At 44.4% G+C, this 27,891-nt stretch overlaps 1 protein-coding gene across 1 annotated transcript; it reads right to left on the reverse strand.

Annotated features, from left to right (window-relative positions):
- NUCB1 (nucleobindin 1) lies at positions 1–27,390 on the reverse strand. The gene is made up of 13 exons (XM_081970797.1): positions 27,144–27,390; positions 26,525–26,638; positions 24,662–24,769; positions 22,697–22,829; positions 19,976–20,079; positions 18,459–18,644; positions 17,934–18,024; positions 9,338–9,396; positions 8,983–9,075; positions 5,470–5,559; positions 3,660–3,830; positions 2,462–2,561; positions 1–660 (listed from the first exon to the last, which is right to left on the reverse strand). The coding sequence occupies exons 2-13, from the start codon at positions 26,624–26,626 to the stop codon at positions 542–544; spliced, it is 1,356 nt and encodes a 451-aa protein (XP_081826923.1). The 5' UTR covers positions 26,627–26,638; positions 27,144–27,390; the 3' UTR covers positions 1–541.
- Positions 27,391–27,891: the final 501 nt, after the last annotated feature.

Genomic DNA, 27,891 nt, shown 5'->3' on the forward strand with positions numbered 1-27,891 from the left:
TTCGAGGGGTTCAATTTATTAAATAAAAGGGAACCAAATTGTTTTAAAACAAAACCCAGCAGTCCTCAACACATATTTCGCAAACGGGTGCAACACTGTATTTCTGGGAACCAATTGTGGATAAGGAGGAAAGAGGGCAAAGCACAATACTCTGTTTATGAGGCATTATGCTCATTCCCTTATCTTCCCTTTTATATACCCATAAGCATTTCTGAAATTGTAGGATAAAATTACCCGAGAATGTCAGGATGTCTAACCCTTACTTCCTTCTCCTTCGCCTGCCCCAACCTTTTGAACAACAAAGCCGTTCCTATTTCCTCCCTTAATTATTTCCCTTTGCCAAGAGTGTCATCTGTTTGGTAAAAACGTTTGCTTACTTGGAATAAAAGGAGGATTGGGTGCAGAGGACGATTAGTAAGCATTCTCCTCCTGTAAGCATTGCCTAACATGGTCCCTCCTCCACAGTCCTGGGGTGAAGTTTGATTTAGATGCCCTGACAATGAGAAAAGAAGAATATACAGGACTCCACCATAGCCGTGTTCTATTGGACAGCATCCTCTGGGTGTGCTTGGTTCTGAAGAGCTTCTGTTTGGTCTTTCTGAGCATCATGCTCTGATGCTCTGGGGGCTTCTGGATGGGACTCAGGAGGAGAAGCATGATCTAGAAAAAAGAGACCAGTGTTACACTTGCGATTCATCTGAAGAACCTTGTTCCTCAAATACCTACCCACCCACAGGTTTGGGAGTAAAACCAACTCCCGAGGGACACTTTCTCTAGATATTTTTTCACCAAAACTAGACTTATGAAGATGGTATGTACCCTGAACTTAGCAACGGTCAGGAAACAGATGGGTTTTCAGATATTGATTACTATAATATTCAACAGCCCCAACAGCAATTGCCAGTAACACAGGAAGCTGTAACCCAGCAATAACTCTAGCAACATAGATTCCCCATTTGAGTTCCTATCCTTTCTATGAATTTATAAATTTGGTTTACGGGAGCCTGCGCTGCCACCTTGTGGGTGATGTGCAACCAGCCATCCCATAGTTACTAGCTAACCTCTTTATTTTAACCAACACGAACTTCTGGGATTTTTGGAAGAGTAAAAAATAGGGGTACACTTTTACTGAACATTTTACCAGATGAATGGGATATAATTAAAGCATAATAAGAGTTTAAATGGCAGCAGCACACGGCAAAAACTCTTTTGAACATACAAAACCAGCTAGAAAACTTTTAATTACCTCTTCTTTAGGAAGAGGAGGGAAGGACAACTTATTGCTGCAAAAGTTAAGCTTCCAACTGCTCTTTGTGCCAGAGGACCTGCTTAGTTGAAGCTAAAACAGTTCATCCCTAACTTCCCCCAGAAAAGAAGAGTAAGAATGCCTTTTCAATAATGTTTGGCAGAAGGGATCTGATTGATGGCAAAGCGTTATTTTTATGAGCACTTCTATCAACTGGTGAGAGAACTAGCTTGCTTCCACCATATCCCAGCAGTGGATGAGAACCTGTATTAGAATTCTGATTCTCACATTCACTTAAAAAAAAATGACAACCCAGGTTTTACTAAACCAGGATCTCTCCAGACATTTTGGTCACCCCAAACTTCAGGACAAACCACCTTATCCAGGTCAAGGTCCTAACTACCTGAGGAGATTGAGGGCAGACCCAGCTAAATTAAGCTAGAACAAGTAAGATCTGCAGAAAGGCAGAAAATGGGATGGGATTGAACAACCCTTTTCAGGATACCCTTATTCTATTTTTCTTTGCCCCGATTTTCTACATTTTCTCTTGGCCAACAGTAAAAGTTCAATGGTTCTTTGACCCCCAAGGTTTACACAGGCATCCTAACAATCTTTGAATGAAGCCTGGTGTTATTCTCAAATGCAATAAGGAAGGTGCAACTTTGGGGCTAAATAAGAACATAGAGCGTTATTTGTGTTATGTGATCTTGAGGCATCGCCAAACAGGCTAGCAGTAAACAACAGCCCAAACAAGGAACTGGGACTACTCACACCAACACTGAAACACTGACAGGCGAAGCCACTAGTATATAAAATGTGAGCAAACCCCATTCCGTATTAGCACTGAAAATGTTACCTAAATTGGCAATGAAACATCTGCAAGAAAATAACCAAGCTCAGAGAACACCAAGGACCCACTGCCTCATCAACTGTTTTATTCCAAGTCTATACTGAGTTGAGTTACAAATACATAAATACAATTAACATGAGTATCAGCAATCAAACAATTCCAAAGTTTACCTAACCCCATAAGGTAAAGATGTTTTTGCACCAAAGTACTCCATTTTTACCTTACAACGAAACAGCTTTAGAAAGCCATGTTCTCATAACCCTTTTAAAGAAGCTCAGAATTCTGGTCTTTCAATCTTTTTCCTCTCTCAAATGGGCCTAAATTGCCTTCTCTTCCCCAAAAGTCATAGGCTTCACGGCTCTTACCTGCTGGGGCTGCATGAGGCGGCTGTGCCTGGAACTTCAATTCTCCCCCAGCACCAACCTGGGATTGTTGAGCTTTTCTCTGTTCCATTTGAAGCACAACCTGGAAGGGATGGGAATGTGGAAAGAATGCCATCAGATACAAAGCAAACCTTTGACTTTTTAGTAGACTAAACGTTTGGGCTCTGCCTACTTAAGATTCTCCGGCATACATAAAAGAAATGCCAGAAGATTACTTGCAACTCAGGGGCTGACCATCTCTATTCTGAATGCTGGTCCCAGACTGCAGCAAACGAGGATCCAGAATTGAAGGCCCCACTGGAGACCTGGCATGTTACAATGAGACACTTTCGGGGAAAATTTCCATGATTCAATTTATGAATGGAAAGAACATGATCTGTTTGGGCCACGTTTATTTGATCAGTGCTGAGGATAGAATACAAGGATCTGTCTCCTTAAGAGGGGGTTCAAACGGCCTTTATAGTATATAGAAGTATAATAAATGCTGACCTGTAATAATATCAAATGCCAATCAACTCATGTTTGATAACATAGATTTAATTTTCTGCTTATAGTGAAATTCCAGAATTAGTAAAGCAGAGGTTAGCATTTTTGGGGGGTGGTTAGTTGCTTCCTAGTTTCCATCTAAAAATACAAGGGCTGTTTTAAGATAACTTCTGAGCCAATATTTGCAAAAGCTTAAGTAAGCTTTAAGTAGGGTTGAGTTCGGGGACTTTCACAATTTGACAGTTTTGTTTGGGTATTTGTTTTAATTTGCTTTAATTCGAAATTCCCTAGAAAAAGATCTTAAGGAAATCTGTAGTCCTCCATGTTACTGAACTACAGCTCCCATCATTCCTTAATACTAAGCATACTATACAACAGAGCTGTCAAACTCCCGGCCTGCGGGCTGGATGTGTCACATGCTGGTCACGCCTATGCCGGGTTTAGCAAAGGGGAAAAGTCCATGCTACGTAGTGATATTGACATGACATGCTGGCTGGGGATTTCTGAGAGCTGAAGTCCACACACCTTAAAGTTGTCATGGTTGAGAAATACTGTTGTACAGTTCAACAATATCTGGAAATTACAGGATCCCATATAGGTATATAAATGTCAGCATTACACGGGACTTGTTTCCCTTTATCAAAAGGAAGCATACTGAAGCAATGTGTATCTTTCCGATTAAAATATTCTCTACCTGTTGATACTCCTTCTTCTGAGCATCAAGTTCCACCTGCCGCTGCTGGAGCTCTTTGTGCTCCTGGTGAAGCTGCTGTGCTCGTCGGCTTAACTCCTCCTCCTGAGCCTTAAGCTCTGCCTCAAATCGCTGGAGCTCCGCCTCTGAGTAGATCTGTGTTTCTTCTACTGTCTAGATAGGGGGAGAAATGAGAGAGAGAGATATCACTGCCTTAAGAAGTACAAGAATACCAAATTTGTGAGCCACCTGGAGTCACATAACATGATGTACAAATATTTCTGAGCAGGGAGAAACTAGGATATTACGATTCTCGATGCAGTTCTTAAAAGGTATCCTCTCTGGATATTGCAATTCCCATGTTGGGCAGCAACCTGTTTTGCTACATTAATTTTGGAATAATTCAAATCTGTAACTTTTTTTCCTTAGCCATGATGGTTGAGATGGATGCATGTCTGAAACACCACAAATTGCTGACCTGCTTTTTAACACAGTTCAGCAGTACAATCAAGCATATCTAGAATGAATTTGCTCTTACCTCCATTCATCTTTAGGTGTTCGTTCCCCTGGAAATATTCCTTTGGGATTATCAGGCCTCATAAAACAAGTGGTTTCTCTACTATAAGATTATAAAGATAGCCTTCCTGGACTATCCATCTAATCCAGCACCCAGGGGTGAAATTCTCCCGGTTCAGCCGAACTGGTAGGGACGATTTGTCATTGGTTCTACAAATCAGGTGTTTTAAAAATGATTCTGCAGATCGCACGGCTCAGCTGTGAACCAAGCAACCTTTGGAAAGGTTTTTTTCTGCTTTCTAAAGCATTTTTTCCTGCCTATTCGCCCGAACTGCAGGAAAAAATGCTTTAAAAAGTGGGGGAAAGTTGGCCACCCCCACCCAGTCACATGACCACCCCCAAGCCATGTCCACAGAACGGGTGGCGAAAAAAATTATATTTCACCACTGCCAGCACCCCTATAGTAGCCAAATGGCCAATCTACACTGTGAAATTTAAAATGTGATAGGGGATGTGCAAATGACCTTAAAATGCAGGAAGAGGCACTTTGGCTTAGACAATGGTCAGATAAGAGATATCTCAGCCCACTGAAGGACTGGAAGAAGGAGGCATCTCAGAAGGGGCCCTCCTTAGTTCTCTGGAAAGTGAAGGCAAGGGAGGAGTACTCTCACACTTGCAAAACTCTGTTACTGTAACCTTACAATAATAGTAGTGTTAGGATTCATGGTTTGGGTTCCTTATCTAGACTACCTTGAAGTGATACATACCAGCTAAGACAGATTGTTCCTGTCCATCTTCTTTATTAATCAATATTCAGAGGCTTCTAGCCTTTGCTGCTACAACCAGAGCTATTAAGACTAGCAGCCACCAAGAGCTGCCTCCTGATTTAGTGTGTTTGATGCCTTTTGGAGGTAGAAAAATGTTTCTCAACCTCAGTAGCTTTAAGATGGCTAGACTTCAACCCCCAGAATTCCCCAGCCGGATTAGCGAATTTAAACTACAGAAGTGATATTAGCTTCTCTAACAAGTTTTCAGATGACAATCTCTGGTTGCAGAGGAAGAAAGTTTATCATAACCTGTCCCAACTTAGAGTTCTTTCAGTATGCTGGAATTCAACGCACTTCTGTAAAGTTATACTAATCAGGAAATATGGGAGTTGAAGTCCAAAAGATGGGTATGTGTAATTGCTGGGGTGGGGGTGGGGAATCTTGACCACTTGCTGCTAGCAAAATGTTTTCTCCACTCTTCAGACCAACATTTGAAATTCCACTTCAACTGATAGTGTTGTTTCACACACCTCCCATCCATCAGCTTCATTGAATTCCTTCCTCTGAGTGGATTTAACAAACTCATCCAGGGTCACCAGCCGATCCTTATTAAGATCCACCTGCAGGAGGCAAACAAGTGGAGAAAAGAAAATGCAACTGGTTTCTTCCTTTTCTATTTTCCCTACCAAGACTAGTAGATTTTGAGAAGTCTCAAAAATTAGCTAAGGATTCATACCATTTCCTTACTTGCTTTGGGTTATAATTCAGCTGCAGGAGACATTTACTTTCTCAAAGCCCGGATCAAGGGTGCTTTACTAACTGCAAACAAGGGCTGAGGCAGTATTTAGAATGTATGTTTTCTTTTCACACAAAGACTAGTAGCCAAAAGTAAACACAGAGTTATGTTACACCCAGAATTATAACCAAGTGATCCAACATTGTAAGTATAATAGAGTCATGCTGCATTGAGCAAAGCCCTACCTATTATCCTATTTTCACAGTAGTTGAACATGTAAGTATGAGGTAGCTAAGTATATATCATGCCAAGATATAATTAGCTTTCACTTACGTTGTACGAGTCAGAGAGACTCCAGTTTGGAAACGATAATTTATATTTTAGCTCACTGTACAAAACCAGACATATTGATCTATCAGTTAATAGGATGTGTGAACAGTTTTTCTGAAGCAGAATGTGAATTAAATTGGGATAGTCCCAAAGGTGCTTTTTCAGGAGGCTACAAGACTTCCTTGTTTTTTCTTTGAAGACGTTTCTCTTCTCATCCAAGAAGCTTCTTCAGCTCCAACTGGACAGTGGGGAATGGGAAGATTTATATTCCTAGAAGACAGCTGGTCATCTGCATCCTTTTAGAGGGTTGTTGAAGCACTTAGGTGCTTTATCTGTGACCTCAGGGTCACCTGAGTAGTGCTCCTGGCTCCTGTAGTCTGAAATTTCCCCCCCCCCCCCTGGAAATCCATTCCTACTCCAACACCATTCCAAGGGTATTCATCCCAAATTGTATAGCTAAAGGTCTGTAGAGATTGTCAGTCATGGTTGTCCCAAAGGTGCTTTTTCAGGAGGCAACTAGACTCTCATCCTGCAGCCAAGAAGGCTCCACGCTCATCTGGATCACTCAGATGGCCCGAGGACACAGACAAACCTCCAAGTGGCCTCAATGATTCTCTAAAACAGTGTTTCTCAACCTTGGCAACTTGAAGATGTCCGGACTTCAACTCCCAGAATTCCCCAGCCAGCATTCACATTCGCTGGCTGGGGAATTCTGGGAGTTGAAGTCCGGACATCTTCAAGTTGCCACAGTTGAGAAACACTGCTCTAAAAGAATGCAAATGACCATCTGTCTTGCAAGAAATATAAATCCTTCCATTTCCCACTATCCTGTCAGAGCTGAAGACACTTCTTGGATGAGAAGTGAAACATCTTCAAGGAAAAAACCAAGAAAGCCTCCTGAAAAACCACCTTTGAGACAACCCTGACCTGGATGACTGAGAATCTCTACAGACTAACCAGGGGATTCTTTTAAGATCTTTCTTTGATGCGGAATGGGAACTACATTCTGCACACCTTTTGTATCATTTTGGTTGGCACTATTCTAATAGTTAACAATCTGGAAAATGAAAACTGGAATTGATCCAGACATTCCCCCGTTAGTTAAAAATTCACTTGTTTCCAATAACCATCCTCATTAATGATTAGCCAGACTTCGTTTCAGGGTAGAACATACTGCAGCTGCAGTTAATACATAACAGAAGTGAAAGAATTATTCTTCCTGAGGAAGAAGTCCATTAGACTAGGGGGGAGGGGGGATTAGTTCTCCTACCTTAATGTTAAAGTATAACCTATGATTCATTTGAAGACCAAGGTTTTTTTTTTGGGGGGGGGGGAATTCCCAATAAACTGGTCTCTACTAGTCCTATCGGTATGCAGGGTCAGTTTTCTTTCTGCACAGCTTTGAAAAACAGCCAATGCAGAAAAGATGCTTTTTGTTTTTTTATTTGCAAACTCTCAAAAAGGAAGATAAGTCTCTTTTTCTCTTCCCTGGGCAGGGGATCAGACGAGAATAGATTTCGGGAGAGGAAGAAACGTCTTGTTCTACTTATGAACTGATTATCTATCTATCTATCTATCTATCTATCTATCTATCTATCTATCTATCTATCTATCATCTATCTATCTATCTACCTACCTACCTACCTACCTACCTACCTACCTACCTACCTACCTACCATCTATCTATCATCTATCTATCTATCTATCTATCTATCTATCTATCTATCTATCTATCTATCTATCTATCTATCTATCATCTATCTATCTATCATCTATCTATCATCTATCTATCTATCTTTCATCTGTCTGTCTGTCTGTCTATCATCTATCTATCTATCTATCTATCTATCTATCTATCTATCTATCTATCTATCTATCTATCTATCATCTATCTATCTATCATCATCATCTATCCATCCATCCATCCATCCATCCATCCATCCATCCATCCATCCATCCACCCACCCACCCACCCACCCACCCAAAGTCCATCTTGAAGTGGCTAAGATTTAGAAACACTGTTCCAAGGAGATCTAACTCTCTACAAACTTCATTACAAAGAGAGATAGTCAGACACACAGAGACAGATGGAATCATTAAGCTTGTATAGAGTATAGATGTTGGATAGCCATTTGTCTGAAACAGTATAGGGTTTCCTGCCTAGGCAGGGGGTTGGACTAGAACACCTCCAAGATCCCTTCCAACTCTGCTATTGTATTGTATTGTATATTTGCTTGGAACATTGTTTCTAAATCTTAGCCTTCAAGATGGACTTTAACTCCCAGAATTCCCTCCTTAGCATACTTAGACATTGAATGTACTAATATCACAGCCAGCAATTGCTCTCCTATACACTCCCTCAACATCCCTTCAAATCTTCAAATATGGACTAGCATAATGATTCCTCTTCTGGAAAGAGTTCACACTTCATACTATGATATCCAAATCCTGGCCAAATCCTGCTAGGACGGTTCTTGACCCGAAAGAGATTTTTTTACATAAAATCTTTACAAAAAGGTGTTTACCTAAACCATATTTATAGCCACAATGACCAGGTTCCCATATCCTAAGCCAAAAGGAAATCACATTATGGCTTATCATGTTTGAGGAAGCCCTTTGATATGGTGTGAGATACAAAGCCCACATTGTAAGGCACTGACCGATTATGAAAAAAGCTGATTGCCACAACACAAACAGGACTTTTCTCTATCTGAAAAAGGCTAAGAATTAGAAGCCTCTCATTATGATTTTGGGGTCACTCGTAGGGGGAAAAAACTAACCCAGAGGTCCTCTATTGTGCCTCAATAAACAACCCAGAACTTGTCAACTGTTGATCTCATACAAGTAGTCCTCCACTTGCAATTTTTATGATGGACCCCAAAAAAGGGGACTTAGGTCCAGGATGACCCAAATTTCCTTTGCCTGCCTTGTACACACAAAAGGCATCATATCTTCATCCTGCAGTTCATACACTTACATTCTTCATGACGTGTTCTCGCATGCGCAGGCGTTCTTCCTCCATTTCCAACATATCATCCTCCTCATTTCGGGGATCGTAAACCTTCTCCAGCTGCAAAAAGAAGACTCCTTTAGCTAGTATGTCGGAATTTCATTTCCCTAAATCCCCCTCCCCTCCCCATGCTCCCTGGGGAAAAAGTGCAGGGATTGAACTGCCACTTTTAGTGTGCAAAATATACATTCTACCTCTGTTAGCTGGTAATCCAGCTTGCAAGACTGCTCTGAATTGCTTTTTCTTTTTTAATGGAGGATCACTAAAGTACATGAGTTGTCTAAACTGCAGGATTGTCATATCAGGAAGACTAAGAACTTACCTCCTTAGTGAAAAGTGCCTCCAATTCCTGCTCATCCAGCACCCCATCACCGTTGGTGTCTGGGGAAAAGAAAGGGAAGAATGGCAGCGAAGCACATCAAATGTGAACTATTTAACTTTTCTCGCAGTGAAAACCACATGCCTGTTTGAAAGGTGTTACAAGCGGGGCTGAACTTTGTTTGAGCTGGCCCAATATGCTAGAATAGGGGTGTCAAACACAAGGCCCTTGGGACAGATCTGACTTTTATTGCAGTTGTTGAGCAAATTACAGTCATTAAGCAAAACTGCCTTCCCCCATTGATTCTGTTTGTCAGTTTCCTGGGAAGATCATAGATGGTAATCAAGTGACCCCTTGATGCTGCAACCTTTGTAAATGCCAATTGCCAAGCACCCCAATTCTGATCACAACCTTTGGGACACAACAACACTCATGAGGAGGAGAACTGGACATACCATATTTTTCGGAGTATAAGACGCACCATTTACCCCCCCCCCCCAAAAGAGCGTGGAAATGTTGGGCATCTTATACACTGAATGAAGCCATTTTGGGGCTCCCAAAGCCCTATGCCTGCATCCCATTTTTGCAAAAAGCGTAGGTGTTTTTGCCTTCCCCCAGAAGCACTCTGCAACTTGGGTAGGGCTGAGGGAAAGCAAAAATGCCTCTGTTTTTGCGAAAAATTACCTGCTTTTCATCCATTTTTCACAAAAACAGGTGCATTTTTGCCTTCCCCCAGCCCTGCCGAAACCTGCAGAGTACTCCTGGGGGCCAGTGAGGACAAAAACATATTTTTTCCTTACTTACCTCTTCAAAATCTTGGTGCGTCTTATACATCAGTGCATCTTATAGTCCAAAAAATACGGTAAGTCAGTTTCCTCAGCACCATCAAAAGTTCAAATAGTTGTTAAAAGAATGGGTCTAAATCATGGACTACCTGTATAAGCCAGAATTGCTAAGAATTCTGACATCTCAATTCAGGAGCCATGTACAAGTGGTCCTTGAAGTACGACCACAATTGAACCCAATATTTTTGTTGCTTAGTGAGGCAGTTGATGAATAGAATAACAGAGTTGGAAAGATCCTTGGAAGTCTTCTAGTCCAACCCTCTGATCAGGCAGGAAACCCTATACCACTTCAGACAAATGGTTATCTAATCTTTTCTTAAAAACTTCAAGTGTTGGAGCACCCACAACTTCTAGAGCAGCGATGGCGAACCTCTTTTGGCTCACATGCCATAAGTGGGGGGAGCGTAGGGGGGTCGTGTGCGGGCGTGCCGCACCCATAATGCAATGTGCGACCCCCCAGTGCGCATGCGTGCACTACAGACGCTCCCCCCCCCCATTTTTACATGCTCTTTTCACCTTCCCCAGGCTCCAGAGGCTTTATAGGAGCCTGGGGAGGGCAAAAACAGCCTCCCCCGCCCCCCGGAAGTCACTTCCTGTTTGCTCGGAGGATTGTTTTGAGCGCTCCGAAGGCTTCAGAGACCGTCAGGAGGCTTCCCTGACGCCTTCGGAGCGCTCTAAACAACCCTCCGAGCAAACCGGAAGTGACTTCCGGTTTGCTCGGAGGATCATTTTGAGCGCTCTGAAGGCATCAGGGACCGTCCGGAGGCTTCCCTGACGCCTTCGGAGCACTCAAAACAACCCTCCGAGCAAACCGGAAGTGACTTCCAGTGGCCAGCTGACAGGGCAGCGCCTCGCGTGCCCCGACAAATGGCTCTGCGTGCCACCTGTGGTACGCGTGCCATAGGTTCGCCATCACAGTTCTAGAGGCTTAATTGTTCTGTCAGGAAATTTCTTCGTAGTTCTAGGTTCCTTCTCTCCTTGATCAGTTTCCATCCATTGCTTCTTGTCCTACCCTCAGGTGCTTTTGAGAATAGGTTGACCTCCTTTTGAGTTTTGCCCCATTTTACCACCTTTCATCCAAATTTTGATCATGTGGCTGTGGGGATGCTGCAATGATTGTATGAAAATTGGTCATATCGCTTTTTTCTGTGCCATTGTTAAGTTTGAACAATCACTAAGCTAAAGATTGTAAGTCGAGGACTACCTGTAAAGTATACGCTTAGACTGCTAGCTCTTTCTATTTAGAACCCATCTACCAGGAAAATACATTTATTAATGAGGGGGAAAAGCTTCTTATTGCATCAGACTGTGAATTGGCTACTCCTTTTGTAATCAATACTCTGAAATTAGAGCTTAAGGCCATTTATGTCTCACAGAAGCCACAAAGAAGAACTGGGACACAAGAGAAGGGGTAGTTAATTTATTTCTAATCAGCTATTTTCACTTCATTTGTATTAGGCTTCCCCCATACTAGAAGCCAGAAGTTGTGTTAAGGTATTTAAATTTAGCAGCTGGAGCAGTGGGGTTGTGTAGTGAGCCAAAACAGAGTTATAGTTGAATGGTTGAAAAGTGCTAGCTAAATCTGCACTTTGATTGGTTGCTGTGGGTGTGGAGGGGGAATTTCCCTTTTCCCCGCTTTTTTCTTCTTTGTGCCTTGCGTGCTCTGATTTACCTCATGATTTCCCCCTTTATCTGACTACCTTGTTTGGTGTAGATGTAGAACGACCGTTGACTTACCTGAACGGTCCTAATATGTGCGCTGCGGTGAGAATCCAAGAATGGGTTAACTTTGTCCATTAGCCTAGAGACTGAGTTATGAAATTGTTGACCACGCCTCCTCTGACTGGAAGAGTTCAGTTTTGTACGAAGGCTCAGCCGGACTAAGAGATGTAGTTTTTGCCAGTTCAGAATGCAAATGAGATAGTCCGACAATTCAAGATCAAGGTGGTAGTCCCGGAATAAAATGGACCCAGAAATGCAAGTCCTGAATTCTCCTGGACCAGCCCAAGCTAGGGTGGGGTGGTTTTTCCTCACAGTGCACAGAGAAGGAGCGTTCAGGTAAGTCAATGGTCATTCTCCTGTGCGCTGCTTGGAGAATCCAAGCATGGGACATGCCAAAGCAATGAATCTCAAGGGTGGGAGCTAGGCTGGTCAAGGGTTTGAGAAGCTGTTAAAACCCTCTGAAGGACTTGCCGCCCGAATAAGCCCTCTGCCAAGGCAAACACATCCAATTTATAATGTCTGACAAAGGGCGACAGCAATGACCAGGTCGCCGCCCTACAAATTTCCTCAACTGAGCCTTGAGTGGTCCAGGCTGCCGAAGTGGCCGCGCTCCTGGTGGAATGGGGAGTGATGCACCTGGGCACAGTCCTGGATTGGCTCTCGTAGGCAAGGGCAATGCATGCTTTCAGCCAATGTCTGATGGTGTTGGAGGACACTTTCTGTTCCATGGTTGCTGGCTCAAAGGAAACAAATAAGGCTTCCGACCATCTGAATGAAGCAGTTTGTTTCACATAATGACGAAGTGCCCTGCGAATGTCAAGACGGTGCCATTGTCTCTCCCTCGGGTGCGAAGGTTGCGGACAAAAGTCCGGGAGGATGATGTCCTGTGCCCGGTGAAACCAAGAATTGACCTTGGGGAGGAATGCCGGATCCAAGCGAAGGACCACCCTGTTCGGATGAAAAATACAGAGGTCCTTGCGGACTGACAGGACTGCCACCTCTAACACCCTCCGAACTGAGGTAATGGCTACAAGGAAAATGGTTTTAAGGGTCAACAATCTGAGACTAACTGAGTGGAGGGGCTCGAATGCGGTAAGAGCCTGTAAAACCACTGCCAGATCCCACGTGGGATAGCGATGGATTACTGGAGGCTTGAGATTTGAAGCCTTTTTGAGGAATGACCGTACCCGTGAATGGTGAGCTAGGGAACGTCCGTAATCACTGCCGATGACTATCGACAGTACTGCAATCTGGCGGCGTAGAGTATTGGTAAGTCCATTGTCCATATCAGTCTGTAAAAACTCTGGTACTTGCGGTACAGAGGCCGAGACGGGATTAATGTTGGCTCTGCGGACCCACCCGCAGAAGGCTCTCCAGGTGGCTTCGTAAATTTGTGGACGGACGCCGGGCCATCTGGATTGTTTCACTGACTTTGGCAGAGAATTTTTGCTTAATTAAGATATCCCTCTCAACTGCCACACGACTAATTGTAAGTCTTGGGGGCTCGGATGATTTAGCGCCCCCTGGGAGAGGGATATCTGAGTGTCTGGTATTCTCTAAAGGTGGGAGATGGACAGATTCAGCAGGTCGGTGTACCAGGGGCACCATGGCCACATCAGAGCGACTACAGCACCTTCACTTGTTCCGCCAATATTTTCCGAATGACATGCGGAATTAGTGGGAGAGGCAGAAATGCATAAAGTAGGCCTGGTGGCCAAGGACTGCGCAGTGCGTCGATGCCCTCCGCTCCTGGTACCTGGAATCTGGCAAAGAATCATGGGAGGTGAGTGTTGTGGGACTGCGCAAAGAGGTCTATTTCTTTTCTTTTTTTTTGAACAAAAATTTTATTGGTTTTACAAAATTTTTAGGAAAAAGGGTAGTGGAAAAGGGTACAAATTATGGCAGCTACATTGTGCAGAGAATGGCATCCCCCCCCCCCCGACTCTCATAATTTTCACTTATTAAGACATTAATACATCAAGTAAAATACTATTTAACAATTTTTTTGACAGCATATTTTACCTTATATCTTACAATATTTTCAATCTATTTTATATCCAACAGAAAAAGAATTCCCTGTATCAGCAATTGCAGTGTTTTTCTAGCTCACTTTTGTGATCTAAGTTTTCTCGATGCTGCCTCTTCCCCCCCGCCCCCCCACCAGCAAGGCTCCGGCACCTCCCGTGTCCTGCGTGTCCTGTGTAATGTCAACAGCTTTATCTAGGAGAGCATTGTTTTTTTCTAAGAAGGCCTCCGCCTCCATGGTTGTATTAATTCTAACTCTGCCACCCTCCCAGAATATCAACATCCTTTCTGGTAGAAGCCAAAGAAACCAAACCCTTTTTTCAAATAGTTTCTTCGCTAAAAACGAATATTTTTTTATTTTATCTCTAACTTTCTTTGGGATTTGTTTCAGGATGACTATCTCTCTCTCCTTGTATTTTAACGTTTGCCCCCTTTGTGCACTCAGAATCTCATCTCTTGTAGTCTTTCTAAGAAATTTAATATGAACCTCTCTTGGAACATTGTGTGTTCTAGCATAGGCTGAATTAACTCTATAGATCAGGTCAATATCCCACCCCAACTGCTGTCTGTCTTTTTTGATGTATTCAGCGAGTAAGTTTGTCATAATCTCCCTCAAATCTTCATTATCAGTCTCAATTACATTTTGAAATCTAAGGAAAAAAGACATCCTTTCAAATTCTGTTTTTATCTGGTGGTTCTCAAGTTCTTGGTTTCCTCTCTGGACCCCCATCACCTCCCTCCTCATCTCAGCCGTCCCCTCCTCCACAAGATCCAGTCTCTGCGAATTTTGAGCCGTTTGGTTTTGGTTCTGTCTGAGTTGTTCATTCATTTCTTTCAGTTGATTTTTCAATTCCTCCTGCCCCTTTAAAATCTTTTGAAGCAACTGCTGGGTTAGGTCCTCCTCAGGGGGTTTTTGTGATAAAGATGTTAATGTCTGTTGTCCACTGGGGCTGGACGTTGAAGATGTTGGGGCAGAACCAGCAAAGCCTGGTTTCCCAGGTGGGGGTCTTTTCGGTGCCATCTTAATGAAGAAGAACTCAGCAGTGTCTGTGTCCACTAAGTAGAATGGCAGTGATGAGCAGAGGGTAGCCGAGAGGGATCACGAGGCAGGGAGTCCAGACAACAATAGACCTTTTCTATGGTTCAAATCCAGACAATAAAATCTATCAGTCCAGTCCAAGACCAAGGTACAGTATTTCAAGAGATATTTCTGGGTGTCACGGAGACAAAGCCAAGATGCCGGCAGTTTCTGTGGGTGGAGTCAAATCTCAAGGAGCATAAAGACAACGGAAGTGTGCCATCTTGCCTTGCCAGCACGGGATCAAAAGGCAGCAAACTGAAAGTTTTCAAAAGTTTTCAAAAGAAACAGATCATCACTTCTCTTTCACAATTGCAACAGGGTATTCACCTGCTTGCTTGCTATGAGTGTGATTTCATTTTAAAAACTCTCCCCCCTCTCCTCCAGGGGCAGAGAGCAGTCCAAAGCCGCCCATCCAAGGGGGGGGGGAAATCCCCCTCCCTCCAGCCACACTTCCCAAAAGCCGATTGAAAGTTTTTTTTTTTTAAAAAACGCTGTCAATCCTTCACCAGTCAAAGCAGGGAATCGGAGGGGGGGGTCTCCACCTCACCACCTCGCAGCTGCAGCCTTCACAATGCTGGATTCGTCCGGCAGCCCCGTTGCGAAAGCGCGCGGAAGCAAAGAGCTCCCGCGCACCCCCTTTCGCCTCCTGGCGCAATGCCAGGAGCCCCCCCCCCGCGGCCGATGATGACACCGGGGACCCCCAGCTAGCCGCCCTCTCGGCTGGGCGCCCCTACAAGGCATCCAGTGCCCCCCCGATCGAGGAGGAGCCCACCAGGAGCGCACCGGGCGAGCGGAACGTGCCCGTCGCTCTCGGGAGCCAGAACCGTCAAAGAGGTCTATTTCTGGGTGACTGAACCTGCGGGATAGTTCCTGAAACAGTGCCAGGGATAGACACCACTCAGTCTGATCCATCGTTGCCCTGCTCAGCCAATCGGCTTATACATTCGCGGTCCCTGAGATACGCTCCGCTCGGATAGATGTCTCTCCACCCAACAGTGGAGTCTCTCCACCTCTAACATCAGTGATTTGGACCGCATGCCTCCCTGGCGGTTGACATGAGCCTTGGAGACCATGTTGTCGGTGAGGACCAGCACACAGCTGGCCCTGACCAAGTCCTGAAAGTCGTGAAGTGCCAACCGGATGGCGCGTAGCTCCAACCAGTTGATGCTGTTCCTGAGCTCTTGCGCACTCCATCGCCCCTGGGCTACCTAATCAAGTGAGTGCACTCCCCACCCGTACAGGCTCGCATCTGTCGTTACCACAATGTGTTCCGGCTCCTTGAATAGAGACCCCCGGCTCAGGTTGGGAGCCTTCCACCAGTGGAGCGATGTAGACACCTTGGGTGAGATTTGTACCATGGATTGAGAGTGGTTGGTGTGCGCCCTCTGAAATGGAAGAAGGAACCACTGGAGGGAACAAGCATGGAAGCGTGCCCAGACTCATGTCTATACACGAGATCATTTTTCCCAGAAGTTGGGAAAGCACTGCCAGCGGTAAGAACCTTTGACTTTGAATGTGACTCACCAGCAACTGGTTGCTGCTGTGTCATTCCGGAGATAAGGCCACCTCGCATGTATCGGAATCTATAAGAGTCCCCAGATGCAACAGTCTCATAGTTGGCTGAAGGTAGCTTTTTGGAAAATTCAGCACAAACCTGTGGTGCTATAGAGTGTTGATAGTCGTCTGAAGGTCTCGAACTGCCTGGGATTGTGATGACGAGAGGATCAAGACATTGTCGAGATAACAATTTACTCTGACTGGTAGGGAGCGAAGATACGCGGCTATTGCTGCCAATAGATTGTGAAAGTTCGTGGGGCTGATGAAAGACTCAATGGCAGGGCCTTGTATTGAAAATGGTGGCGCGCAAAGTGGAACCGCAAGAATTTTCTGTGTGTTGCATGTATTAGCATATGTAGGTAGGCTTCTTTTATGTCGACTGATGTCATCAGCTCGCCTTGTCTGATGCAGGTTAATATGCTCTTGAGGGACTGCATCTTGAATCTTTGGTACTTGATGTAAAAGTTGAGTTGGTTTAAATCTAGGATGGCTCTCCATCCTCCCGAGGACTTGGGGACACGAGCCGCTTTACTGCGCGTCCTTGTGCGTAATGGCGGCCAGCGTCAAGATACCGTTAGCTCTACCCTCGGGTAATCTTGCGTCACGCTAACTGGGCTCGAACAATCTGGCTGCCCTTCGGTTGGCTCTCAACGGCGTGAAATTTAAAATTTCCAAAATGGTCGCCGTTTCAAATTCCATCGAAGGCAATGGCCGCTCCGATAGTGTTCTCCCTCGCAGCGGCAGCAGTCGCAGCAGTAGCGGTAGCGCTGGCGGCAGAAAGCCAATCACACCTGGACAGTCAAGCTCAGCGGCAATCGAGTTTTAACAAGGAGCTTAATAAGCGGATCGCGCCCGAAGTAGCTGACACCAGAGTGGCGTACGAGCTCTCGGCTGCAGCGATTGCTAGGTGAGGAAATCAATCGCCACCAGTTCTGGCCGATTTAGACTTGGAGGTGCTAGTATTGCGCTGAGAAATGGCCCAGCAAGGCAGTCCGTCAGAACGGAGACAGCCTGCCTTTCAAATTCTGTAGTCACCTAGGAAAGGAAAAATGCTACAAGGAAAAATACTTATAGTTGAAAGAGTTAATTTGTCTATTATCCTAGAGCAAAATTATGAGTCTCTTCAGGCTGGACTGAGTTAAAAAACTGAACTCTTCCAGTCAGAGGAGGCGTGGTCAACAATTTCATAACTCAGTCTGTAGGCTAATGGACAAAGTTAACCAGTGCTTGGATTCTCCAAGCAGCGCACAGGAGAATATATTTATTTATTTATATAAAACTACAAGTCAGCGTTTATGACTTCATTTGGATACCAGTTGTGCAATTCCCTGACAAGCTTTCTTAGAACTACAGATAGAAATTTCCCTACCATGAAGCTTGAAGAAAGTCTTGGGGTTAAATTCATTGGGGTCCAAACCATCCGTCTCCTGCCAGACCTCTTTGAGTTGATCACGGCTGCCCTGCAAGGACATAATGAGGAACTCAAGCCAAATGTCTATGGAGATTCTTAGTCATAAGGCCATGGTTGTCCCAAAGGTGCTTTTTTCCCCCCCAAGAAGCAACTGGACTTTCTGGTTTTCCTTTGAAGACGTTTCGCTTCTCATCCAAGAAGTTTCTTCAGTTCTTCAGAGCTGAAGAAGCTAGTTGGATGAGAAGTGAAATGTCTTTGAAGAGAAAACAACATCTAGTTGCCTTCCCCCCCCCCCCTAAAAAAGCCCCACCTTTGGGACATCCAGGTTATAGTTACTCAAAGGTACTTTTCCAAAAGGCAACTGGACTTTCTTGGAAAGGAGAAGATCCAGAAGCCTTTTGGAAAAGCACCTTTGGGACAACGCAAGCCAAAACAAGCAATCCCTACGCAAACCCCTGGAAGCCCAAGAGAGGTTCCCCCTACCGGGACATTGACTTTGGGGTGCTCCTTATGTTTCTTCTTGAGCTCTTCAAAATGTGCTTCTTCCTCACGACGTTTTTCCTCATCCAGGGACTTCAGGTATTCCCGACGCTCGTGCTCCTTCATCATCTCATACCGTTTGAATTCTTCGTGGTGAGCTGCATCGTAATTCTCCAGGTCTTTGGTAGCCTACGTGAAAAAGACAGAAAAGCAAGAGCCAACGTTATTGGCATGGGACGAAATCACCTTCCTTTTATAATCCCCCCATTCCACAGGATTGCAAATAATCCTGATAACTGCATCACTTTCACTTGCCTCTAATCTCTGCTGGAGACCCCAGCACTGCTTGAGAGCAGGCCTGTCAAGTTCAGATTAGAACAGCCTCCCTTATACCGTGATGGCTAAGATTCGTATTTATTTACATATAGTCCTCTGCTTTTGAGGAGGGACTGGAATTTTGGTCCTAAATTGTGATGGTTGTAAATCGAGGCAACTATGTGACTGGACCCAATTTTACAATTGTTTTTGTGCCAGTCATTATGTGAATCACACGGTCACAATTCCAAATCCATCTCTCAAATGGGCGTTTTTGCCCAAAAAAAACCAAAACAAAAACAAAAAAGGTCACAAAACATGATGATGTGACTATGTGATATTATAACCAGTTGTAAATGTGAGCTGATTACCGAGCATCTGGAATGTGGTCATTTACCGAGGTAATTGATTGTAAATCAAGGACAAACTGGTTGCAAGTCAAGGACTATTTGTATTTCTCAGATTTACATGGCTGCCCAACTCACGAAATGTAATTCTGGCGTAAGAACCAAGAAGTCCCTCATTTGAGTTTTGGCATTCAGTTTATTTAGTAATAAACTCACTGAGTAATCTTCAGCAAACCTGTTGCATTCACCTGTTGCCTTCTCTACAACATGGAGATATTAATATTGATCCTATCTTCAAAATAAACATATACTAGTGGCCAGGGCAATCTGTTCCAGCCTTGTGTCTTCCAGCCTCTTTAGACTCAAACTCCCATTGACCACAGCAACCACCAAACTGGAGAATATGTTATTAAAAGCTCTACATGTTGTTTGTTGAGGTAAATGAAAAAATATCAGTTTTAATCTTCCGATTAGAGCTCCTGGGATAGAAAAGGAGTAGGAGGAAGAAGCATGGATTATCTATAGAGTATTTCTGTATTTTGGAAGGGGTCTAGTGTCAGGGGATTCCATTTTGGCACTGACTTAACCATGCACTCCAACAACCTCAATAGCTGAGCATCAGATGAAACTAAAAAGTAGAAAAGATCAATCCTGCAACAGCTTTGAATCAACCCCCAAGCCTTCTAAGAAATTCTAACCTTCTGCAAAGTCTGAGCAAGGGAGAGGAAAAAAAGGAAAGAGAGAATATGCCCTGGGCTTGTACTACAATATACAGAGGTGAAGTGGGGCCGGGGTATGCAAAACAGATTCAAAGGTTTAATAATCTGAAATAAATGTTTTTTTAAAATTCTATCATACGGCTTTAATGAGCAGCTCCAAATCTCGGGCTTCAAATGTGTGCTGGTTTTGCGAGTCCAGATGTTCAAACTGCTTCAATAAAGCCAGGTGATCAACCTGGACATCTAATGGGAAGAGAGGAAAAAGGGGAGATGAAGATTAGAGTTTCAGACTTGACATTTAAATAGAAACCAGAAAACACTGGGACTCATATACTCCACTATACCAGTTTGCTTAAATGTTTATTGAATACTGAATGCTAGGTTCACACAGCCAGGCTACAGCAAAGCCAGATAAACTAAATTATGGCTTAGCACATTCAAGAAAGCAGGTTGCTTGATTTCTATCAATATATTTTTTTCTTAAAGAACAGGACATCTTTGATTATTAGATTTTGAGGATAGGTCCTTTGAAATGAAGTCCCCTCCCGTCCACTTTAATATTCTGAGGCACAAGAGGAAGTCCATTGGCAGTAACAGAATATTAGAGAAAAATGATTTGAAGACAAACAAGCTGCTTTTCATCATTTAGACAAATAATTTTAAGTTATTACCGTGTTTCCCCGAAAATACCCCAGGGGCTTATTTTCTTTTGCCCCACGAAATATGCCCTTGGGTTTATTATCAGGGAGGGCTTATTGTTTTGGGGCTGCCGGGCGGCTGCTCCCTTGTGAACTGGCTCCCGAAGAGCCGGGCACAGCCTCAGCGGCGAAGCAGCCATGAGGTAACCATGCTCACGAGCAGCCGCCCGGCAAATCCCCTCTCCAGCCGGGAAAAGTGCCATTCACTGACCTAGGGGGTAATCCCTAAGGTGCCAAGCCATGTGGCGCTCTGCCCGCCCCCCAGCTCCTGCGGCTTGGCACATTCGGGATACCCCCTAGGTCAGTGCATGGAGTTCTGCCCGGCTGGAGAAGTGGGTTGCACGAGCGCCTGTTCCGCCCGCAGCCTCACCAAGCCCTTGCGCAGCTCTCCCAGGCCACCGCCGCTGGCTGCTGCTGCCCGCCGCCGCCCCACTCCGCGCAACTTCAAAACTCGGGGCCGAGTCTTTCAGCATCGGCCGCTCTAGGAGTGCTCTCTATGGTGGGCTGGCTGCCGGACAGAGAGTCTTCCAAAATCTCATTAGTTCAACTCGCGAGATCTTTTTTTACAAGGGGATTCAATGAGCGAAAGGGCGAGGAACGCAACAGAGCTGTCAGTCTCTGGTAGCGCTAGGACACGCGTCTCGCTTGTCCCCCCCACCTTTGTAGGAAAACCTCGCGAGTTGAACTAATGAGATTTTTTTTACAAGGGGATTCAATGGGCGAAAGGGCGAGGAACGCGATGAAGCTGGAAAGAGGTGCGCATCGCAGCCCAACACCGCCCACCTCGCCCCAATGATAAAGGCAGCCTGGCTGGTTCCCTCTCCTGCCGTCCCTTTAGTGAGGGGGGAGAGGTGGGGGGGACAAGCGAGACGCGTGTCCTAGCGCTACCAGAGACTGACAGCTCTGTTGCGTTCCTCGCCCTTTCGCCCATTGAATCCCCTTGTAAAAAAAGATCTCGCGAGTTGAACTAATGAGATTTTTTTACAAGGGGATTCAATCAGCGAAAGGGCGAGGAACACGACGGAGCTGGAAAGGTAGGAGGCGTGCCTCGCTTCTCCCCCCCACCCCACCTGCCGCCCCTCGTTAAAGGGACGGCGGAGAAAGGAACCAGGCAGGCTGCCTTTACCATTGGGGCAAAGTGGGCGGTGTTGGGCCGCGGGGCGTGCCTCCTACCTTTCTAGCTTTGTTGCATTCCTCGACATTATATTCAGGGAAGCCCCTGGTAAAAAAAAAAAAACCTTCTCGCGATTTCAAGATGTTTGATTGAACTCGTGAGAAGTTTTTTTTTTCACCAGCCGCTTCCCTGAGCACAATGGCGAGGAACGCGAAGAAGGGAACCAGGCAGGCTGCCTTTGCCATTGGGGTTGGCGGTGTTTTTTTGCACGAGTAGGAACAGGCAGGAGGGGGTGATCACATTGCTGGCCTGCTGCTGTTTTTGCGGCGAGCCCTCTTTTTGCCCCGGAAGCTGTACCGGTAGGTGGTACAGTGTTAATGGCGGGGACTGGGGGCGGGCTTATTTTCAGGGGAGGGCGTATTGTGGCGCATGCTCTGAAAAGCCCGATTGGGCTTATTAGCAGGGCGTGGCTTATTTTCGGGGAAACACGGTAGTGTTAACATGATTATTTGGCTAAATGATGAAAAAACGGTTGGTTTGTGTTCAAATCAGTTTTTTCTAATATTCTATTACTGCCTTGTGCCTCAGGATATTAAAGAGGCAGTTAAGAACTGTTAATCCAAGGATTAATTTATATTATTAATTTATCTGTTGGCTCCTTGGTTTCATTACCAGACTAGGTAATATCATTAGTGCATTGATGATGTTACCTAGTTTGGTAATGAAATGTCTGCAAGAAAACCACTAAGCTCAGAGACCACTAAGGACTCTCCTCAGTTCAATGCTGAATTACAAATTCTCTCATCTATTAATTTATCTGGCAATTTATCTGGAATTTAGAAGCCACAATATAACACAATGGCCATCACAAGTTCTGTCTGTTTGCACAATGATTCCATAGCAGGAATGACCAGCCACCAAACAACTATTCTCCATCTATCCAACTAATGACATTACAACAATAGAACCTAGAATTGGGGCTTGGCACGTTCTCTGTCCTCAACATTTGCTGGAATCCCACCATCCACACTCTCCTATCTCAGCTCACCTTGCTCCATCGTGGCATCCATTTTGGCTTTTAGGAGCATCCGAAGCCGGGACACCTCCTGTCTCTTCAGTTCATCTAACTTAGTGCGGACACTGTGACCCACAAAGTCCAGCTCTTTGCTGAGTTTTCCACTCTGAAAGGAGCAACAAGGAAGCAGATATTTTATTTTTATCCTAGTCTGGTTTTGTTGTATTCGAGTCTTTTCCCATGTAGGATTGAGATTGTCTTGGCAACGTTTCGGCAAGATCTCACTTGCCATCTTTTAAGCCCAAGCCTGAAGATGGCAAGTGAGATCTTGCCGAAACGTTGCCAAGACAATCTCAATCCTACACGGGAAAAGACCCGAATACAACAAAACCAGCATACCTACACCCGTGAAAATCTACAAAAACAAAAAAAATGTATATATTTCAAGTTATTTAGTAAGGGTATGGCTAGCTGATGAGAGCTAAATAGCTTGAAATAGATCTATACTAGTCTCCCTTTATTTATTTATCAGCACAAACACAACACACACACACAATTTCAATTTATAAGTCTGCTCCAACTTACAGTTTCCAATGCGCTTGATCAAAGTAATTTGGATAAATACTGGGATCTGAATCCAGTTAGGTTTTCTCATCCTAATAGGTCACCATATCCTGTTGATTCCGTTATACACGTAGTTCTCAACTTACAACCAGAATTTTCATTGTTAAAGAAAGCGGTTAAAGTGAGTTGCTCTGATGGTTTTTTGTGCCACAAATTTTAAGCAAATCATTTCAGTTAAGTGAATCATGTGGTAATTAAGTAAATCCAGATTCCCCCCCTGACTTTGTCAGAAGCTGCTAGGAAGGGTGCAAATGGCATTCACATCATCCTGGGACATTTCAATGGTCTAATTATATGGCAGTTGCCAAACGCCTAAATTTTCATCACACGACCATGGGCATGTTGCATCTGGTTGTAAATCCAAGTACCAGTTGTAAATTACTCTTTCAGCACCACTGTAACTTCATATGGTTACTAAATGAATGGTTGTAAGTCGAGCACTTCCTGTATGGGTGTGTATCATTGCCCTGTATTTCACTTAAAGACACGGGAAAATAAGATCACCTTCTTTTCTGTAAGTGAAAAGCACTATAGCCGTGATGGCGAACCTATGGCACGCGTGCCACAAGTGGCACGCAGAGCCATTTGTCAGGGCACACGAGGCGCTGCCCTGTCAGCTGGCCAGCGCGTATGTGCGCTCTGGCCAGCTGAGTTCACCTTTTTAAAAGCTATTTTTCGCCTTCCCCAGGCTCCAGAGGCTTTATAGGAGCCTGGGGAGGGTGAAAAGAGCCCCCCCGCCCCCCCGGAGGCTTCAGGGACCGTCCCTGAAGCTTCGGAACCCTTAAAACCACCCTCCGAGCAAACCGGAAGTGACTTCTGGTTTGCTCGGAGGGTCGTTTTAAGCATTCCGAAGGCTTCAGGGACCGTCCGAGGCTTCCCTGATGCCTTCGGAGTGCTTAAAACGACCCTCCGAGCAACCCGGAAGTCACTTCCGGTTTGCTCGGAGGGTGGTTTTAAGCACTCCGAAGGCTTCAGGGAAGCCTCTGGACAGTCCCTGAAGCCTCCGCTGGGCCTCCAGGGGGTTGGGGGAGGCTCTTTTCGCCCTCCCCAGGCTCCTGGAGCATGGGGAGGGCAAAAAAAATGTAAAAATGGGGGGGGGGGTCGCGCGTTTTGCACGCATGCGCACTGGGGGGTCGCGCGTTGCATTATGAGTGCGGCACGCCTGCACTCGACCCCCCTGCGCTCCCCCCACTTGTGGCACGTGAGCCAAAAAAGGTTCGCCATCACTGCACTGTAGTAAAAGTGGTTGGTATCCATTACTAAGTCCAAAACACAAATCCAAGTTTACCAAACTGAACTTCCCACAGTGGTGGTAAAAGAGAGGACTTGGCCCTAGTTATGACACAACAGCCACCCTTTTATATCCCAATTCACCTTGATATCCTCGGCATTGGCTGCTTGCAGTTTTTCCCGGAAATGCCCATCGGTTTCCAGCACATTGATGACTTCTTGGAGGTAGCGGTGATAATACAAGCCTGTGTCCTTCAGAAAAACAAAAGTCAGGAGTCAGATCCAGATGTTGCATTTCTTCAAATGATACTTACTGACATTTCTCTTCTGGTTACAGATAGTGCTACTCAGGGTACATTAGCACCAGCATTCACAACTACACTTCAGAAAGGATAATATCATACTAATAAAATGCAAAATATATTATTAAGTACAAGAAAGCAAAGTCATGCTTGGAAAACTTTACAACCTAAAACTGAAAATAACCAAGGAGGAAGGAGAAAATAACAAGAATGACTAAAAGTAAAGATAATGCATTTATATTAGTGATGTCCACTTAAACTTTGATTGAGAATAGCAGCCTTCCACAGCTTGAGCTCATCATAAGTATGCTAGTTGGGGAATTTTTTGAGGTCCACTTAAGGACCTCAAGTTGGGAAAGGATGAAGTAGAGGACAAGAGTAAAGTGGGGTTTTTTGCCAAAATGTGCACTGAAAAAACCCTCTGAAGAGACATTATATAACATTATCCATAGACAGGAAATAATTTGAGAGGGAAGAATAATTTCTGGTGTCCAGGGATAGTTCATTATAAAGTTAGGGCCCAATGCCTTGGGCAGGGGTTGGACTAGAGGAGCCCCAAGGTCCCTTCCAAGCTTACCGTTAATGTCTTGTGGATGAACTCACATAATTGCCATTTAACTAGTTTAGTTTAGTTTACTTTATTGTCATTGCACTAGTTGTGGAAAGCACAAATATGGGAAAAGACAGTACAACTGCTGAGGTATTTTATATAGGGCTTCAATTTGGCCTCTCTTGGAAACTTGTGGGCACCAGATTATTCTGAAATTTGGTCCAACACCATTTTTCATCTTACATCATCTGTAACAGTTTTACCAGTGTATCCATTACAAACTTTATCTGTGGCTAGTTCAGGCAACTAGAATAAGATGATCTCAGGCCAGCTGTCACTAAGGTAGTGAGAAAACCTTGGGGACCCTCCTTCCAAATGAGTTAATACAATACAGTTCATGAACAGAATAAAACCCACTTTAGCCATACTAGTATAGCCATATATTTTTCTGTTAAATCCCAAATGCTGCTTCAATCCCTTCCATTCTCTTTACCTTCTCACCCAACCCACATTCAATTTTTGACAATTAGTACTGCTAGGATATGGAGGCAGGGAACCCATTCCAGATGGAATTGTGCTGGGCTTAAAGGAGCAGTATCCATTTCAGTATCAGAATCTTGCAACCTCAGATTCCAGTCCAGGCTAGCCTCTCTGGCAAGGATGTGAGTTGTTCAATTTGGGAAGGGACAGTACAATTGCGATGGTATCTTATATGGAACTTTGATAAAGGCTGCTGCAGTCTGCAGAAATTGTTAAATTGACTTGTTTGCTTAAGGAAAGATTATACACTATAATGTATAAAAAAGAAACCTTTTATGAACTTTTTTCTGAAAATGGATAAAAATCAACAGAAAATTTGGGGATTTATTGAATAAAAAGAACTGGTTTTGGGAAGAAGAGAACCATGTTTGTAATTTGGGAGAGTGGAGACGGCACTTATTACATTTGTAGCTCCTGCAAAAAAATAAAAATAAAACGCTTTAGATATCTTGTTATTCTTACCTTTCCTTTATTCTTTTGTATTTTTTCTACTTTTTCTTTTAGGTTATTTTTAGGTTTTTAAACCTATGTAAAATCCTCTTCTAATAAAACATATATGTAGGTATAAAGGCCTTTGTGAAGCAGAGAATTATGGACAATCCTCAGAATACTTACTGGTGGTTCTGGGGCAGCCTCTTGTTTCTCTTTGGGCCGTTCGATGGGCACAGAGTTAGCCAACCCTAAGAGGGTAATGGCCATAAACCACGGTAGATGCATCTTTCTGAGCCCCTGAAATCGCAAGCCACATAAAGAAGAAAGGGTAAGCAACTTAATAAAGGAAAACAAGCTGCTTTGACAGGACTCAATGTGGAACAGGGCTCCCAAAGAAGAGGAAGCTAGGAACACTAAAATAGGAATCCTTTGGAAACTTGCACAGTACAACAGGAACAAGCAACAAATTCTTTTTTGCAATGTAGATCAAGCCACAACCCCCCAAATTGTGAGTGCCTCAACACTGGAAGTTTTTAACAAGAGATTGGATAGCCATACGCCAGAAATGATATTAGGGTTTCCTGTCTGAGCAGGGGGGGTTGGACTAGAAGACCTTCAGGGGTCCCTTTCCAACTCTGTTATTCTGTTAAAACCAAATCCTACAAAACCGCCTTGCCCACTTACACACAAAGAAACTTAACCCTTATTTTTATTTTTTGCGTTTTGACATACCCCCCCCCCAAAAAAAATCAGCTGCCAAATCAATGAATACACCCTTCCACACACCCGGGGCCGTACTTACGGTGGAGAACGGCACTCTCTTTCTCTTAGACGCTGTTCACGAACTACCGGAGTTGGAGACGTAAACGTGAAGCAAACGCACTCTGTGCATGCGCAGAAAAATCTTCGGGAACACCGATTTTTCACACTCTATACCCAAAGCTCTTCTGCGCCGGGACTGCGCGCCACGTGATCCAGGCCGCGAACGTTCTAACAGCTATTCGCCTCTACCGCCTCCCAGTCCACCTCTTAAGCCCCGCCTCTGCATCTACCTAGCTGGCCACGCCTCTTTATCCCGAGTTTCGGATACGCCACTTTCCACCGTGTCACGTCCGGCGCTCCATTTTGCATCATGATCTGTATTTCAGGCTCTTTTGCATAGGAGGCCACGCCTTCCATTCCTTTCGCTTCCCCTCATTTGCGTGGGCCTATAAGAATCTGCCCCCTTTTCCCGGAAGGAACGCCCTTAACATTTTTTTTCCTTTTTACAGTTTTCCGTAAAGAACCAAAAAAAAAAAAGTGAGAAAACCCAAGGACAAGTTCACTGAATACAGTGTGTCGTTATACAATCCGTGGCAGGGTTTTCTTATTTGTTTTTCATTGAATTCAAGAAATCAATTGAAGCCTGGGTAGAAAAAATCAAGACCCAAACCTGCTCCTGAGCAGGTTCGAGGTGCATGAAAATAGAACTATCCAGTAATCTGGACCACCAAAAATCCAGATAATCACTATCAGTTAAAACTAACTATTTGCTGTCATCTAATGTGCTA

This window comes from Natrix helvetica (assembly GCF_964273705.1).
Source record: "Natrix helvetica genome assembly, chromosome: Z".
Lineage (NCBI taxonomy): Eukaryota > Metazoa > Chordata > Lepidosauria > Squamata > Natricidae > Natrix > Natrix helvetica.

Bases quoted from the DNA above. Each gene is read 5' to 3' on its own strand.
- NUCB1 (XM_081970797.1), bottom strand. From the start codon at position 26,626: ATGCATCTACCGTGGTTTATGGCCATTACCCTCTTAGGGTTGGCTAAC. The intron at 2,562-3,659 runs GTAGAGAATATT...CATCCCTTCCAG, and splicing joins AGAAGAAGGAGTATCAACAG to GTTGTGCTTCAAATGGAACA. The intron at 661-2,461 runs GTAAGAGCCGTG...TCTTTTTTCTAG, and splicing joins GCCTCATGCAGCCCCAGCAG to ATCATGCTTCTCCTCCTGAG.